The sequence below is a fragment of the Caretta caretta genome, chromosome 1 (assembly GCF_965140235.1).
Source record: "Caretta caretta isolate rCarCar2 chromosome 1, rCarCar1.hap1, whole genome shotgun sequence".
Taxonomy (NCBI): Eukaryota; Metazoa; Chordata; order Testudines; family Cheloniidae; genus Caretta; species Caretta caretta.
In genome coordinates this window covers 28,937,354-28,955,260 of record NC_134206.1, presented here as the reverse complement: position 1 = coordinate 28,955,260, position 17,907 = coordinate 28,937,354, and the positions used below count along the sequence as shown (strand labels likewise).

The 17,907-nt window shown below is 42.7% G+C and overlaps 1 protein-coding gene across 1 annotated transcript in view; it reads left to right on the top strand.

Annotated features, from left to right (window-relative positions):
- The window catches only part of CWC15 (CWC15 spliceosome associated protein), a 40,661-nt gene extending 22,981 nt beyond the window's left edge, over window positions 1-17,680 (top strand). The window contains exons 6-7 of the mRNA XM_048843410.2: window positions 13,595-13,713; window positions 17,237-17,680. Coding sequence (XP_048699367.1) covers window positions 13,595-13,713; window positions 17,237-17,366 — 249 coding nt within the window. The 3' untranslated portion in view covers window positions 17,367-17,680. The remainder of the gene's footprint in view (window positions 1-13,594; window positions 13,714-17,236) is intronic.
- The last annotated feature ends 227 nt before the right edge of the window (window positions 17,681-17,907 follow it).

Below are 17,907 nucleotides of genomic sequence, written 5' to 3'. Positions count from 1 at the left end.
CTGTTGATTTCGTTTTCTTGCAGGTCATTGATAAAGATGTTAACTAGAGTTAGGGCCAAGAACCCTACAGGACCCCACTGGAAACCCACTCAATGACAATTCCCCATTTATAGTTGCATTGTGAGACCTATCAGTTAACCAGTTTTTAATCCATGTAATGTGTGCCATGTTAATTTTATATTGTTCTAAGTATTTTTAGTCAAAATGTCATGCAGTACTAAAAGTCTAAGTATATTATGTCAGTGCCATTATGTTTATCCACCAAACTTGTAATTTCATAAAAAAAAAAGGTTTGACAGGATCTATTTTCGATAAACCCATGTTGATTTGCATAAATTATATTGGCCTTCATTAATTCTTTGTTAATCAAGTCCTGTATCAACTGTTCCATTATCTTGCTCAGGATTGATGTCATGCTGACAAGCTTATAATTACCTGGGTCATCTCCTTTGCCCTTCTTTAAAATTGGCACAACATCAGCTTTCTTTCTAACCTTCCCCAGTGCTCCAAGACTTTATTAAAAATTGACAATAACGGTCCAGCGAGCTCCTCAGCACACTCTTTTAAAAGTCTTGGATGCAAGTTATCTGGACCTGATTATTTAAAAATGTATAACTTTAGTATCTTCTATTTGACATCTTCCAGAGATCCAAGTGGAATGGAAAGAGTGTTATCACCATATGATGAGACTATATCCTCTCTTCCCTCCCCCCCCAAAAAAACAGAACAGAAATACTTACTGTACATTTCTTTTGTTTCTCCATTATTATTGATAACTTTACCATTTCCATCAAGTAATGTACCATTGTCAGGATTCTTTTTGTACCCAATATATTTTAAAAGGTTCCTTCTTATTGTTGTTAACTCTACTGGCTATGGACTTCTCTTTGTGTCCTTTTGCTTCCTTTAGCAATTTTCTACAGTTCCTAACGTCTGATTTATATTTATTACTGTTAACCTTTCTTCTATTTGTTATACACCTATTTTATTTTTTATAACTGCCTTCACTTCCCCTCTAAACCTGCACAGCTTTCTTCAACTGAGGGATTGTGGGTTTTTTGACCTCTAGTAAGGTGTTCTTAAATGATTCCCAATTATCATTTACATTTTTCTTATTAATTTTTCCTTCCAGGTCATATTATGAGCTCATATTTTGCTCATAATTATTTTCAGCATTGTCAAATGGGCCCTTTTGAAGCACGAAGTATATCTATTACTAATCTGAACTTTTTTCTGCTTGCACGTTATAAATCTGGTCATATCATAATCACTTGTACCTAACCACTATTAAGTTTTAGTTCTGTGATCAGTTCTTTTATCTGTTATGACAAGGTCTAATAACAAATTCCCTCAGGTTGGCTGCAACACTATTTGACTTAGGAAATTGTCACCTATAATGTTTAGCAATTCCAAAGATATTTTAAAGGAGTACTTGTGGCACCTTAGAGACTAACCAATTTATTTGAGCATGAGCTTTTGTGAGCTACAGCTCACTTCATCAGATGTATACCGTGGAAACTGCAGAAACTGCGGAATCACCTGATCAAGATCCTCTACAGCAAACAGGGAAAGATTAAGAATGAGCTCTCAAAAATGGATACTCTCATAAAGAACCAACCTTCCACACAAACTTCCTCGTGGCTGGATTTTACTAAAACTAGACAAGCCATTTACAACGCACACTTTGCTTCTCTACAAAAGAAAAAGGACACTAAACTTTCTAAACTACTACATGCTACAAGGGGCCACAGCAATGGTTCCCTCACCCCACCTAGCAATATTGTTAACCTATCCAACTATACTCTCAGTCCAGCAGAAGCAGCTGTTCTATCTCGGGGCCTCTCCTTCTGCCCCTCCACCCCCACGAACATGATACAGTTCTGTGGTGACCTAGAATCCTATTTTCGACGTCTCCGTCTCAAGGAATATTTCCAAAATACTTCTGAACAACATACTAATCCACAGAGGTCTCCCTGCCAACACTACAGAAAGAGGGATTCTAGATGGACTCCTCCTGAAGGTCGAAACAGCAGACTGGACTTCTACATAGAGTGCTTCCGCCGACATGCACGGGCTGAAATTGTGGAAAAGCAGCACCACTTGCCCCATAACCTCAGCCATGCGGAACGCAATGCCATCCACAGCCTCAGAAACAACTCTGACATCATAATCAAAAAGGCTGACAAAGGAGGTGCTGTTGTCATCTTGAATAGGTCGGAATATGAACAAGAGGCTGCTCGGCAGCTCTCCAACACGAGTTTCTACAAGCCATTACCCTATGATCCCACTGAGAGTTACCAAAAGCAACTCCAGCATTTGCTCAAGAAACTTCCTGAAAAAGCACAAGATCAAATCCGCACAGACACACCCCTGGAACCCCGACCTGGGATATTCTATCTACTACCCAAGATCCATAAACCTGGAAATCCTGGGCGCCCCATCATCTCAGGCATTGGCACCCTGACAGCAGGATTGTCTGGCTATGTAGACTCCCTCCTCAGGCCCTACGCTGCCAGCACTCCCAGCTACCTTCGAGACACCACTGACTTCCTGAGGAAACTTCAATCCATCGGTGATCTTCCTGATAACACCATCCTGGCTACTATGGATGTAGAAGCCCTCTACACCAACATTCCACACAAAGATGGACTACAAGCCGTCAAGAACACTATCCCCGATAATGTCACGGCTAACCTGGTGGCTGAACTTTGTGACTTTGTCCTTACCCATAACTATTTCACATTTGGGGACAAAGTATACCTTCAGATCAGCGGCACTGCTATGGGTACCCGCATGGCCCCACAGTATGCCAACATTTTTATGGCGGATTTAGAACAACGCTTCCTCAGCTCTCGTCCCCTAAAGCCCCTACTCTACTTGCGCTATATTGATGACATCTTCATCATCTGGACCCATGGAAAAGAAGCCCTTGAGGAATTCCACCATGATTTCAACAATTTCCATCCCACCACCAACCTCAGCCTGGTCCAGTCCACACAAGAGATCCACTTCCTGGACACTACAGTGCTAATAAACAATGGCCACATAAACACCACCCTATACCGGAAACCTACTGACCGCTATTCCTACCTGCATGCCTCCAGCTTTCACCCTGACCACACCACATGATCCATCGTCTACAGCCAAGCTCTGCGATACAACCGCATTTGCTCCAACCCCTCAGACAGAGACAAACACCTACAAGATCTCTGTCAAGCTTTCTTACAACTACAATACCCACCTGCAGAAGTAAAGAAACAGATTGATAGAGCCAGAAGAGTTCCCAGAAGTTACCTACTACAGGACAGGCCTAACAAAGAAAATAACAGAACGCCACTAGCGGTCACCTTCAGCCCCCAACTAAAACCCCTCCAACGCATTATTAAGGATCTACAACCTATCCTAAAGGATGACCCAACACTCTCACAAGTCTTGGGAGACAGGCCAGTCCTTGCCTACAGACAGCCCCGCAACCTGAAGCAAATACTCACCAACAACCACATACCACACAACAGAACCACTAACCCAGGAACTTATCCTTGCAACAAAGCCCGTTGCCAATTGTGCCCACATATCTATTCAGGGGACACCATCACAGGGCCTAATAACATCAGCCACACTATCAGAGGCTCGTTCACCTGCACATCCACCAATGTGATATATGCCATCATGTGCCAGCAATGCCCTTCTGCCATGTACATTGGTCAAACTGGACAGTCTCTACGTAAAAGAATAAATGGACACAAATCAGATGTCAAGAATTATAACATTCATAAACCAGTCGGAGAACACTTCAATCTCTCTGGTCACGCAATCACAGACATGAAGGTCGCTATCTTAAAACAAAAAAACTTCAAATCCAGACTCCAGCGAGAGACTGCTGAATTCATTTGCAAATTGGATACTATTAATTTAGGCTTAAATAGAGACTGGGAGTGGCTAAGTCATTATGCAAGGTAGCCTGTTTCCTCTTGTTTTTTCCTCCCCCCCCCCCCCCCCCAATGTTCTGGTTTAACTTGGATTTAAACTTGGAGAGTGGTCAGTTTAGATGAGCTATTACCAGCAGGAGAGTGAGTTTGTGTGTGTATGGGGGTGGGGGGGATGTGAGAAAACCTGGATGTATGCAGGAAATAGCCCGACTTGATTATGTAAAGAGTTGTCACTTTGGATGGGCTAGCACCAGCAGGAGAGTGAATTTGTGTGGGGGGGTGGAGGGTGAGAAAACCTGGATTTGTGCTGGAAATGGCCCACCTGTTGATCACTTTAGATAAGCTATTACCAGCAGGACAGTGGGGTGGGAGGAGGTATTGTTTCATATTCTCTGTGTGTATATAAAGTCTGCTGCAGTTTCCACGGTATACATCTGATGAAGTGAGCTGTAGCTCACGAAAGCTCATGCTCAAATAAATTGGTTAGTCTCTAAGGTGCCACAAGTACTCCTTTTCTTTTTGCGAATACAGACTAACACGGCTGTTCCTCTGAAAGATATTTTAGTGCTGTAGCATGGGACCTTCATCATATGTCACTCAAACTGAAGTCCGTCATATCAAAGTTTTTCCCCAGTACACATTATAGATACGTATGCAAGGGGGCAGTCATCCTGTTCCCTATTGTGATTTGGTGGTTTGTAGAAGACACCAACTGATATCCCATCTTGTGGTTTATCTGTTAGGACAGAGATCCATAAGCATTCAAGATCATTTTCTTCTGACTTATCCGTGACTCGGAAACAGGTAATGTTATTTTGACATAGTGCCGCTCCCCCTCCCCTTTTACCTGTTCGGTCCTTCCTAAATAGGTTATAAACATTAAGTTTAACATTCCAGTTGTGCTAATCATCCCATCAGCTTTCATTAATACCAACTAAATCGAATTTATGCTCATAAATGAGCAATTCTGGTTCTTCTTGTTTGTTACCCCGACACCTAGCATTAGTGTATAGGCAGTTCAAGAATTTCTTCTCTTTATGTCCTTGGGTTCCTTGACTAATTTTGAGATGGATAACCAGAACTGAACACAGTATTTCTTGTGAGGGTGTACTGATTTAACTAATAATCTAGTATTTTCCATATTTTCCATCACAGAATACTTTCTTTGCTTTTTTAAAATGCTGCTTCACATTGAGCAAAAATCTTCATTGAATCTTCATTCAGTCCCTACGTAAAAGGATAAATGGACACAAATCAGATATTAGGAATGGCAATATATAAAAACCTGTAGAAGAACACTTCAACGTCTCTGGACACGCAATAGCAGAAGTAAAGGTAGCCATCCTGCAGCAAAAAAACCCCTTCAGGACCAGATTTCAACGAGAAACTGCTGAGCTTCAGTTCATTTGCAAATTTGACACTATCAGATCAGGATTAAACAAAGACTGTGAATGGCTCGCCAACTACAAAAGCAGTTTCTCCTCCCTTGGTGTTCACACCTCAACTGCTAGAAGAGGGCCTCATCCTCCCTGATAGAACTAACCTCGTTATCCCTAGCCTGATTCTTGCTTGCATATTTATACCTGCCTCTGGAAATTTCCACTACATGCATCCGATGAAGCGGGTATTCACCCACGAAAGCTTATGATCCAATACGTCTGTTAGTCTATAAGGTGCCATAGGACTCTTTGCCGCTTCATTGAACTGGTCACAAAGATGACCAGGTCTTTCTCTGAATTGATACACTTAATTAGGAATCCAGTAAGATATGTGAATAGTTCAAATTATTATTATACACAATGTGCATTACTTTGTATTTGTGAACATTTAATTTCATCTCACGTTATTTCCTATTCACTTTGTTTGGTTCACCTCTTTTCCAGCTCATTAATAAATATATATTAATAAATAGAAAACAATGCTGGTCCTATTACAGAATTTTGTGGCACCTCCATTAAGCTTTTGCTATCATGAAAATTGCCCATTTTGACCATTTATTCCTACCTTATGTTTTTTGCAGCTACTTTGTTACCCACAACAGTACTTTGCCCAATGACTTTAGTGTCTTTAGTAGCCTCACGTGAGGAGTTTTGTCAAAGGCCTTCCAAATATATTGTCAACTGCCTTTCCTTCCTTTACCCACTCTTTTACTGTGACCCATTCAAAATATTCTAATTAGTGTGCCATGGTTTCCTTTTGCTGGTCACTCTTGGTGTTTTATAACCATTTTAAATTATTGTTTCAAATAATTTACCAAATACAAATCAATAATCTGTAGTCATCTAATTCCCCAGATTACCCAAGCACTTCTTTTAAATCTATCGGTGCACTCTTTGGTACCGTACTATCCTTTGCTATAGTAGCAGATTTTAATGAGTGCAGACTTTTCTAGCAGCTCAGCCATTTCATTTTTACGTTTCTTCAGAACTTCTGGGTGTGTACTGCCAGGGCCTTGCTGTATGTTGCTTTTTAATTGAGTTGTTTTGTCACTACTTCTGATACCTCAGTCTTTGAATAGTGCTGCATCATTGTCACTAGTATGGAGTACAAATCATCAATCTGTTGGGCTAATCTGAATTGAAGGATATTACAAGTGTTGTAATATCACCCACTACAGTAGAGAAAAGTCAAGATGACTTTTGTGGCTGCCACAGTTTTTTGCTTGTAATGTCTGTTATCTAGAACTTTTTCCATAATAAATTTGATTTTTAAAGTGATCTTGTGTGAAATAATTGAGAGCACGGAGGTGGAAAATATACACAATCTAGTGACTGCAGGTAATATTGTCTTGTACTTCCTTCTAACTGTTCCTTAAAACACTTAACTTAAATTCCTTTTGAGCCCTAGTTTTCCTTTCCTTTTTAAAAATGTGGTGAATAATAGTGTCATAAACCTACAGCTAAGGGTAGCATTAAAGCCCTCCTTTACCTGTAAAGGGTTAAGAAGCTCAGATAACCTGGCTGGCACCTGACCAAAAGGACCAATAAGGGGAGAAGATACTTTCAAATCTGTGGAGGAAGGTTTGTGTTTCTGTGTGTTCTCTCTGGGTCAGCGAGGAACCAGGGCAGGGAAAATACATCTCCTAAAGCCATACCTGAACTAAGCATCTAAGATTACAAATTGTAAGTAATAGGAAGGAAATGCAGTTGAGTGGACTGAAGAGTGTCAGAAGGCCTTTAACCAGCTTGAAGCGACACTCATGTCTGACCCAGTGCTAAGGGTCCCAAACTTTGACAAACCTTTCCTAGTAACCACAGATGCATCCGAGCGTGGTGTGGGAGCAGTTTAGTGCAGGAAGGACCGGATCAAGAATTCCATCCTGTCGTGTTTCTCAGCAAAAAACGGTTTGAGAGGGAAAGCCACCGGTCAATCAGCGAAAGGGAATGTTACGCTATTGTATATGCTCTGGAAAAGCTACACCCATACGTTTGGGGATGGCATTTCCACCTACAAACTGACCATGCTGCGCTGAAGTAGCTAAAGAGGTTCAGAGGGTGTTTTGTAGGTTGGTTACAAAGTCCAGAATGTTAGTTCCTGGAGAAGGTGTAAACCCCTCCCATTGCTGCTTCACCAACTGTATATGGCCGGGAGGTTAAGGGGCCATTACAAGTTCAAATGGTGAAGACCCTAAACTGGGATGTGGTACGCTCTGTAGGCAAAGAGCAACTGCTGCAACATTAGGTCCCAATCATTGGAGTGCTCATTTACGAATTTACATATCATGGCCCCCAAAGTCACATTAAATTTCTCCACCAGGCCGTTTGTTTGATGATGGTAAGGGGTGGCAACCAAGTGATTCACCCCATGAGCTTCCCAAAGGCTTTCCATAGTTCCTGCCAGGAAATTAGTTCCTGCATCTGTGAGGATGTTGGAGGGCCAACCTACCCAGGCAAAAATGTCTGCTAGTGCCTGGCACACACTTTTAGCCCTGGTGCTGCTTAGAGCTCCTGCTTCCGGCCATCGGGTGGCAAAATCCATGAAAGTCAATATGTACTGCTTTCCTCTGGGTGTCTTTTTCAGAAAAAGACTGCTGTTCGCCACAGCATGGCAACTAGGATGATCATGAGCTAAGCTCAAGAGCTTGACCCGATACTTAGTTGGAACTACCAACTGTGTCTGAGGATGCCAGTCTTCCTGGTGTCCACCAGAAAGAGTTTCCTTGTATAAAAGTTCTATTTCTACAACAAACCTGGATCGATTAGAAGAGCTGAGAGGCGGTGGGTTGTTCTGTGCCGCCATCCAAGCTCTCTGGGGGCTTTCATCTGCTTCCTTTTCAACTGTTCCCTTGATGCTGGAGACATCAGTTCCTCATTGGATTGTGGACCTAGGCTTGGTCCCTCTGGAAGCAATGTAGGGGATCGGGCTGTTTCCGTAGACTGTGAACTGCTCTCCGCTGGTGCACTATGTTGGGTTTCAGGCTCTGGCTGAGCCTCTTGTGTAGGGTTATCGGCTGCTGTCAGTTCAGGTTCAGTGGGGCCTTCTGGTGTTGGGGTTGCAAGTACTTGATTCAGTGCTGGCAATGGGACTTGTGCTGGTTGTTCCGCCGGTTCCGGTTCTGGCTCTGTCTGGGTCTCTGAGACTGGATCCACTACTGCTGTTGCAGATGTTGGTGTGGGGTCCGGGTCCATCACCTCTGACCGGGTCCTAGTAGAAGTTTCCGGAACAGAGCTAGGCATGACGGCTTGCTTAGCGCGGCTGTGGGTGACCATTCCCACCCTCTTGGCTAGCTTCACATGACTGGCCAAGTCTTCACCCAACAGCATGGGGTAGTCATCAATGATGGGATAATCGTCATATACTGTAAAAGTCCACGTTCCTGACCAGCCCTTGTACTGGACAGGCAACTTGGCTGTAGGCAAATTGAAAGAGTTGGACTTGAAGGGTTGAATTGTCACTTGGATCTCTGGGTCGATTAAATTTGGGTCCACTAAGGAAGCATGGATAGCAGACACTTGTGCTCTGGTGTCCCTCCACCTTCTTCTCTCCCCCCCCCCCCCCCCCCCACTCACAGTTACCCTCAGAGCGGAGGGAATCTGGGTGGTATCTGGGCCTGAGGACCTCTGGTGTGATTCCAGTGCAATGAACTGTAATCTGTTGGGGTTCTTTGGGCAGTTGGCCTTCACATGCCCCGGCTCATTACATTTAAAACATCATCCAGCTAACGGGTCACTGGGGCGAGGTGGGTTGCTGGAGAATGGTGTGGCAGGATAAGGTGTCTGGAGTATTCCTTGGTGTGTAGTTGGGGCCTTGGGCTGCCCCTGGTAGTAGGGTGTAGTCTGAGGGTGTCCCTTCTGGTATCCGCTCCAACTGCGACCAGGGTTGTTCCTCTCTGCTCCCTCCACTCGTTTTTTGTTCCGGCTTGCCCCGCCTCTCTGGTGTTCTGGGACTGCTCGTATCAATCAGCATAAGAAGCAAGACTTTCTGCTGAGTCCATTTCCTTATCCTATAAACACTGTTTTATTTCCTCCTTGGACATATTCAGGAATTGCTCCTGAGCTATCAAATCATACATTCCTTCAAAGCTAGTGACACCCCTTCCTTGGACCCATTTATCTAACAGATCCTTCATCTGGTTTAGATAAGCCACATTACTTAGTCCAGGGCCTCTCTCAAGGGTTTGAAATTTTACTCTGTACATTTCAGATATAATTTGAAATTGCTTTAAAACCAAATCCTTGAACTTATTATAGTCAGAAGCCTCATCAATAGGCATCTTATTGAATATGTCCAGAGCTCTTCCAGTTAATTTTGCGACCAGTGTGGTCATCTTGTGAGCTTCAGGAATTTTATGGAGAGTGCACAATCTCTCAAAGGTGAGAAAATATTCAGCAATATCACTGGATTAATCATACTGTGGACATAGTCGCTCCCATTTGTGGATTGTTGAGGAAGGATGGTTAGGGTTATCCAGTAGATTCCGCTCAGTCCTTACCTTCTCCAACTCCAGTTCATGCTTCCTCTTTTTTCCCCTGTTCCTCCATTTCTTTTTCCTTTGCCTCTATAGCTCTCCTGTGGGCAGCCAGCCTCTTGGTTTTTTTCTGCCTCTTTCGCTGCCTCCATAGCTCTCCTGTGGGCAGCCTCTTTGGCTGTTGCTGCCTTGGGCTCTGTCATGTGTTCCTCTCTGTTTTTAACTAACTTTACACCCGAGAGTTAGAAATAAAACAAGCAAACAAAAAAACACTTGGCCTGTCAAAAATATGTAGGTTGTGCTATAACCGGATACCGGGGTCAGACTCGGATGTGCTCCGTCTGCATTGCTACGAGAGCCTGTATTGAGTCCACTTGGTGCTCCATGATGCTTAGCGGCCGCTCTGTGCTTTGATGCTGATGATCCGCGTTCTGCTGGTGGAGCCTCCTTTCGCTCTCCCGCCACTCCTGTACTTTTTGATTTTCATTAAGGGACTGCTGCATGACTTCATGTAGCATGTCCTCTTTGCTTCTTCGCAGACACTTCCTGATTCTTTGGAGTCTTTTGGCCGTTGATAACAAGGACGGCTGGGATCTTAAGGTTGCATCTGTAAAGCCAAAATGCAACACTTAACAGAGGCAGCATTGTTCACACCAGACATAGCAATGATTCGTCCATAGTTAAAGACAAGTACAGTGTACACAATAGCAGAAATTGCCCATCCCAAACCGAGCGCACATAACCCACAGGAGCCCCAAAATGGTGAGTAAGCACAGGGGCAAAGGGGACTGATTTTTTTTCATGACCGCACTGTCCCCTGGGGTTCTGTGCCTCGGGGAGAAACAACAACTGCAGGGGTCCCTATGCTGAACACTGTCCCCACATTTTCTACAGGATGAGTTCGTCCTGGAAGATATCTCCCTGCTGAGGGTGACCTGGGAAGCAAGGGAGGGTCTTCTGCTACAATGCGGCTTCCGCTGTGGCCCATATGCAGCTTGCCTGTGTGCAGCAATGGTCCCTCCGGCCGTCACGGCATAGTGGTGCAGACACATTAGCCTGACTGGGACAAGGAGCACAGTAGCTCTGCCAAGGAACCTGCGCAAGTGGATTGCCCAGCTTCTGCATGAGACCTTTGAAGAGATCACTGAGGCCGATTACCCTGTTGTGAGAGAGCACATCAACGCCCTATTCCACATCTAGGCATGCGTGCAGCCCTAACCCTCTTCTCCCCAAGAGCCCACACCGAACAACATCCTTCCCAAAATAAAAGCCGCTTACCGGGCACCTCTTCTACTGTTTGTTCTTCTCCAAGCACTGTCCCCTATGACTGGCTACCTTCCTTCTGGCTTGAGAACAGCTCCAGGCTGCATGCATCTAGGGATGCCGGGCTGTCCCCCTCCTTCTCCGCACCCTCGCTACCGCTTTCCTCCTCCTCCGGTCGTGGCCCCTTTCCATCATGTCCCTTGATGTCTGCCCGAAGGTATCGTAATTCCTACGGCTGGAGTGCAGCTGGGACTGGACAGCTTCCTCCCCCCAAGCACTGATGAAGTCCAGCACCTCGCCATTGCTGCATACTGGGGATCGCCTGGCACGTGGAGGCATGGTCACCTGGAAAGATGCGCTGAGAGCACTCCACACATTGATGAGCAAACAGGAAGGGGAATTTCAAAATTCCTAGAGAATTTAAAGGGCAGGTCTGATGGTTGGTCGCCTGAGGGCAGGGCAGTAGCGTTTAAAGTGATGACCAGAGTGGCTAGCACAGGGCATTGTGGGACACTTCTGGAGGCCAATCAGAGCGCATTAATAGAGCAGGGCGTCCACACTGGCGCTGCGGCGCAGCAAGCGTTATGCTTCTCATGGAGGTGGATTACCAGGGGCACTCCAGCCACAGAGTCCGGGCGCTCTATGTGCCTTGCCAGCGTGGACACATCAGGAGTTAGGGCACCCAGGGCTGCTTTAATGTGCTCTAACTTGCAAGTGAGAGCTTGTCTACATGTGAACTCTAGCAATGCTGCTGTAGCACTTCAGTGAAGATGCTACCTACGCCTGTTGACGTAGGTTATCCACTTCTCTGAGAGGCAGTAGTTAGGTCAATGGGAGAATTCTCTAGCGCTGTCTATGCTGAGGGTCAGGTTGGTTTAACTGTATCACTAAGGGGTGTGGGCTTTTCACATCCTCAGAGACGTAGTTATACCAGTCTAATTTCCTCGTGTAGACCAGGCCTACGGCTAGCTTAAAATTTCTCTGTGAAAGAAAATCTAAGAAAAATCATTCTTTCGTGTATTCTGAACTATGCAGACCTAAAGAGGTAAAGTTTTGACAAGTGAGCTGGTCTATGAATTCTATATGCTGATAACTTCAGTGTCTCAAAAGCACTTCCCAACCCCCACCCCCACACACTCTGTTCTCTGCATGAAACAGGCTGGTGTACCTTAAGTGCATAGTAAAATTTATAGAAATCTTGCAAATTCTACATTAGAACTGCCTAATGTTTATAAGAATGATTTACTATTGTATTTATTAAGGCCTCTTGGGCCTCTTTTATAGAAATATTCCACTTATCTGTTCAGTCCACAAACATGAAAAAATAAAATAGGTAGGACTTATTAATGTACTCTTTCACAGTGATTGAGTGCTTAAAGCTTGCGAACTCTGGTTAGCATCAGTGTAGTTTATAGTGCTGAAAATCTTAAATTCTATTATCAAGAAAAGCATTTCCTGTTCTGGGTCCCCAAAGTGCCCTGATCCATGAATTTTTTGCAGTTTTAAAAGAAACACCAGTTATGATCCATATATCATAGTAGCCCTGGTTTTAGTCCATGTAGCAGTTCTATAGCATTGAATGCAATATTTTTTTAAACTGGAATGATTCCAGACCATACTTTAGCATGTAGAAGGATATGCCTGTATTCAGTCATCCAAGTAAGAGAGCAGTCTTTTTCCCCTAATGTTTACATCGAAGAGTGAACCTGGTAACATGTTTGAAAGCTTCTGGAAAAAATTGTTGATACAGACAGAATGTCACACATAACTTGAAGTCTAGGATAGATTAAGTGACTGGATGTTGAGATGGCTTATAAAAGTGGTTAGTGAAACCAGTTTTATGCCAGATACGTTTTTTTGTTGTTTTAATCAGAAGTTTACAGTGTGCTATTGGGGAGCAGGGTGAGGGGAGACCCGGACAGCAAAATTCTTAAAATTTGGGTATCATGAGATTATTCAGTGTTGTACAGTATTGCAGAAGGAAATAGTAAGACTCTGTGATGGTAAAAGGCTGAGAGATCACTCAAGGTAGAAGACAATAGCTTGTTTTCAACAGTGTATAACACCTTCCACTTACCTAATGAATATTGCTGAACGTTTTCTCTTTTTCTCATGTGAGGTTAAATAGAATTTAAAATGAAGAAAATCTGGTAGGTTGTTTATTAATACACAAAATACATAGCCTATAACATGCTAGTATTTATGGGGTGTTAATTGCAAACTTTAGAACATCAAAGGCTAGTAATGCAGGGTTCAGCTTTGCTAGATGACAGTAGATTAACAATGTTAAGATTTTCAGAGTTTCTGCCTCACCCTTTCCTCTGTTTTTTCACACACACAACTGTTTTAAATCAGCTGGGAGTGATGACTAAACTAGGAGTTGAAGTTGTCTGTGTGGGAGTTATCAGCTAAATGATCATCATCTTCCTCTGTAAATTAGCTTGAAAAGATGGCCAAAAACTAATAAATACATGCATCTATTTCTCATTGTCAGGAGCAAGAGCAAAAGGCTGAAGAAGAGAGGATTCGAATGGAAAACATCCTGAGTGGCAACCCTTTACTAAATCTTACAGGCCCAGTGCAGCCTCAGGCAAACTTCAAAGTGAAGAGAAGGTACTGTGCTCAATATACATTTGTCCCTTCCTGGAGCTCCAGCAGTCTGTAAAGCAGCTAAACTGGTATCACTGCCATTGATTTTATTTCTCCACTCAAGCCTTGCATCAACAATGTGACATGAAATTAAGGTATTGTAAGGACGGTGGTTTGTTTTTTTTCCCAAATAGACCACCCTGGCTCTTTTAGGTTCAAAGAGAATTGCATTGAAAATTTAATCGCCTTGCGTTGCCATCCACAGCACAATATGTTTGCAAGAGGCAATGTGGTGAGAGTTCATAGGCAGACTCATTCTTACACCTTTCTAAACACATCTGTCTACTTTGGATTGTTAGTGTGAGTGACTAGTGAAATTTTTTGTGCTAGCACTTTTTTTTTTATGGTTCGTTTTCTATTGATTATAGTACGGTTTCTGTTAGGAAATAGTCCAGGTAGTATTCCATTTAACTAAAATAGGGAACAGATGAGGAGTTTACGAGCTTCACTCAAAAGTAGGGACCTCTGGACATTCAGAGAACTTTCTACAGTTTTGACTGGGCTTTCTGTTTCCTGTGCTGATTGGCTGTTTGCTCCAGCTCTCGCCCTCCCTCGGTCTCTTCACTTCAGCTTCACTCCACATCTTACCCTCCTCTTCCCTGTCTTGTCCCCTGTCCCTTCACTTTTCTTTCCATTTAGCTGATCCCCTCCTGATTAAACACATCTTTTTGTAAAAAATTGTAGAGCTAACATGCTGTTTGCCATCACATTGTTCACTCTACTTGTGTATTAGTCTCATCCTGCGTCCATCCTGTGACTGTCTTGTCTATTTCGTTTGTAAGCTCTTTAAGTCAGGAACTGCCTGCTCCTCTGTGTTTGTATAATTCCTAGAACAATAGAGCCCCATTTTTGGTTAGTCCTTAGGCATTCCCTAATAAACAGGATTTAATAATACTAATCCTTTCATTTTTTACTTTTTTTTTTTACACAGTAAAGACTTTAGGGTATAAGAGAGAGAATGTGAGTTAGGTCAGGGCGCCATTTCAGATGTTAGTGGGGAGCAACTTTAACCATGATTCAAGGGGCTATGTAGGCACCTGAAGACTCCAGGTGGTTTTGTTTGTTTGGTTTTTTTTGCAGATCATTTAGCAATTAGCTGGCAGGAACACTGTATCTAATTCCTATATAAAGAAAGAAAATTAAATAAATATTAGACTCACTTAGCTCTAATACTAATATGTTCTGACATCTTGTGTCAAGGCACTTGTCTTAAAGGACACTGAATTTTAGTGTATATTCTTGCTTTGTTATGCTTGAATACAACAATTAAAACAATTTGTAGAAAAATCTATATTACTTTCTATCACTTTTTTGCAGTTCGCCAAGCTTGGAATAGATCATTAAACTTTTGGAAACATCCTACTAGGGCATGGCCCTGTGAGTTTATACTGCACTTGCCAGGGGCTTTAGGGGTGTTAGGACACTACAAATAATAGACTAGAAACTGACTTTAAACAGGAGTGAAACTGACACTTTCAAGTCACTTTCATGGTATTGCCAATCCCAAATGTTCAGAAATCATGAATCAGGCTCACCAAGGCTATGTAAAAATAATAGATTTGGTGTTCTTTTTAATTGCTTTCTGCTTTTTGAGCTTTTAAGGTGCACTGGGGTCACATTTTTGAAGGTTTCTCCACAGCCATGAGGGCTAGAAACTTCATTTTTCTTTAAGAATGAAGGCTGAAATTATCACACATCCACTTGACTTCAGGGCCTCTGGCTTTAAGGAAAACAATAATTATCATGACAGAATCATGAGGCTTGGCAATACTGCTTTCACTTCTGTTTGAAGGCTAGTTACTTTCCAGAAGGCTCTTAAACACAACACTACAGTGATTGAGTTGCAGTTCTCACAGGAGAATATTTAAAATCAAACACCAAGAAAAAATTCCACATTTTAAAGTTGAGAAAAAAATGGATACTTCTGAGATATATCAAGGCCACTGCAAGCAGGAAAGGAAAATAAACAGACAGGAGCTCTTAGCACTCCTCCTCTTAAAAGGAAGTTGAAGGGTCAAATCTTCTAATCCTTAATCAAGTAAAACTTCTATTGCCATCAGCGCCTCCACTTGTAGTGTGGAAACTGACTAGACTAGAAACTGACTTTAAACATCATTCCTAACCTCTGTGCTGCTTTTCATGCTGTCAACCATGACATCCTTCCCAACTGCCTGGGACCGTTTTCTGGAGTCTCAGGACTGTCCCTCTTGGTTTTGCTCCCATCTGTCAGAGTCCTCTATTTTTTTTTTGTTTTTTTATTTTTTTTACAGCGTGCAGCAGAGAGAGAGGGTGGTCCAGTGGATAAGGAGCTAGCCCTGAGAGACCTGGGTTCTAGTTCCCCCGTGGGCTTTCTGTATGACCTAGGCCTGTGCCTTAGGCACAGAGTTCCAAAGGTTGTTAGGCACCCAAAGATGGAGCTAGACATCTAGTGGGGTTTACAAAGCACCTAATATTCTAGACGCTTTTGAAAATCCCACTAGGTGCCTAAACACCTTTGAAAATCTGGCCTTTAGTCCATGTGTGCCTCTGTGCCCCATCTGTACAATGGGGAGAACAGCACTGCTCTACCTCTCCAAGGGGCTGTGAGGAGAAATAGGTTAGACGTTGTGAGGTGCTCAAATACTATGGTGATGGGGCCACATAAGTACCACAAGTAGAGTGGGAACTTCTCTATATCACTGCTATCCCTTCCCTTGGTTTTGGCCCCTTCTTTTCACCTACGCCCCTCACATCTCTCTCTTTTCTGAATGTTATCTTGGCTCAGAAGGCTTTGTAGTATTTCCAGTCCCCTGCCTTCTCTCTTCAATACTCTCCACTCCCTGCAGAGGGATTCCTGTTTTACAGACTCATTAATGACTTCCAGACCCTTAATATAATTACCAGCCCTTTCTTATCTTAATCACCCTGCCTCTGTAAACAAAACCCAGGGGCACAGGCTTTGAGCAGCACCTTTCCTCTTCAGAACTCACATTCCACACTCCTGCTGTGCTGTAGTTAAGAGCTCCACCTGAGAACACACCTCCTGTACGAAACTGGGAGGGGAGGAGCAGGAGCCCCTCCTCCCCTCCAAATGGTACCACTGGGTGAAGTAATATATTTTATTGGACCAACTGCTGTTGGTGAAAGACAGGCTTTTGAGCTACACAGAGCCCTTCAGGAGCTCAAAAGCTCGTTTATTTCATGAACAAAAGTTGGTTCAATAAAAGATATTACCTCATCCATCTTGTCTCTCTAATATCCTGGGCCAGTATGGCTACAACAACACTGCGAACAACTTTAGGATATAGTTTGTATGAAAAACACACACAATAATTGTATTTTGGTTTTTTAAAATAAGTTCAGATGTGTGTTAACAGTTTTTTCTAAAAAGACAGTGGTCTTCTGAAATCTACAAAACTGTTTTAAACATAGTTTATTTAAGTTGCTCTGCCATAATTTCATGTAGTAAATATTAACTGTACAGCTAAATAGTTTGTTTTTCTTTCAGATGGGATGACGATGTTGTCTTCAAGAACTGTGCCAAGGGAATAGATGAAATGAAAAAGGACAAAAGATTTGTAAATGATACTCTGCGATCTGAATTTCACAAAAAGTTCATGGAAAAATACATCAAATAGTACAGTTTTATGTGCTCCATTGCTGAAAGACTCAAAGGGTCAAGGTGACTTCCCCTCTGTGGTGTACTTCCCCCATTCCCCCAGAATGATGGCTGAAAATTGTCTCCTGCCATGAATTTCCAAGTGCTTTTCCAAGGTCATTGACAACTTTTTAATTGTCGCCTTGTATCTGGAGTGTTTTATCCTTTTCAGCATCCTTTTTTGTTTTAACTAAACCTGTTTCTGTTTAATTCAGTGGATATGCATTTACTTTTAATGGCCTTCATGTAATGTTGCAAGAGACTGGTTTGCAATAAATACTTTAATTGTCTAAATACTGTTCCTTGGGAAACAACCTGTATGTAATATGGAGATGTGTAATTTGTGCAGATTATGTAAATTTTCATATTCTTAAAGGTAAGTGAAATTCTACATGCTGGAAGAGAGTACTGAAGTTGCCTTTTTATGCATGAAATTTAATTATCTTCCTTCCTTTGATTGGCTAGTTGAAAGCCAATATGAACTCCCTATCTGACTTCTTAAATATTGAGTGTTTCTCTGA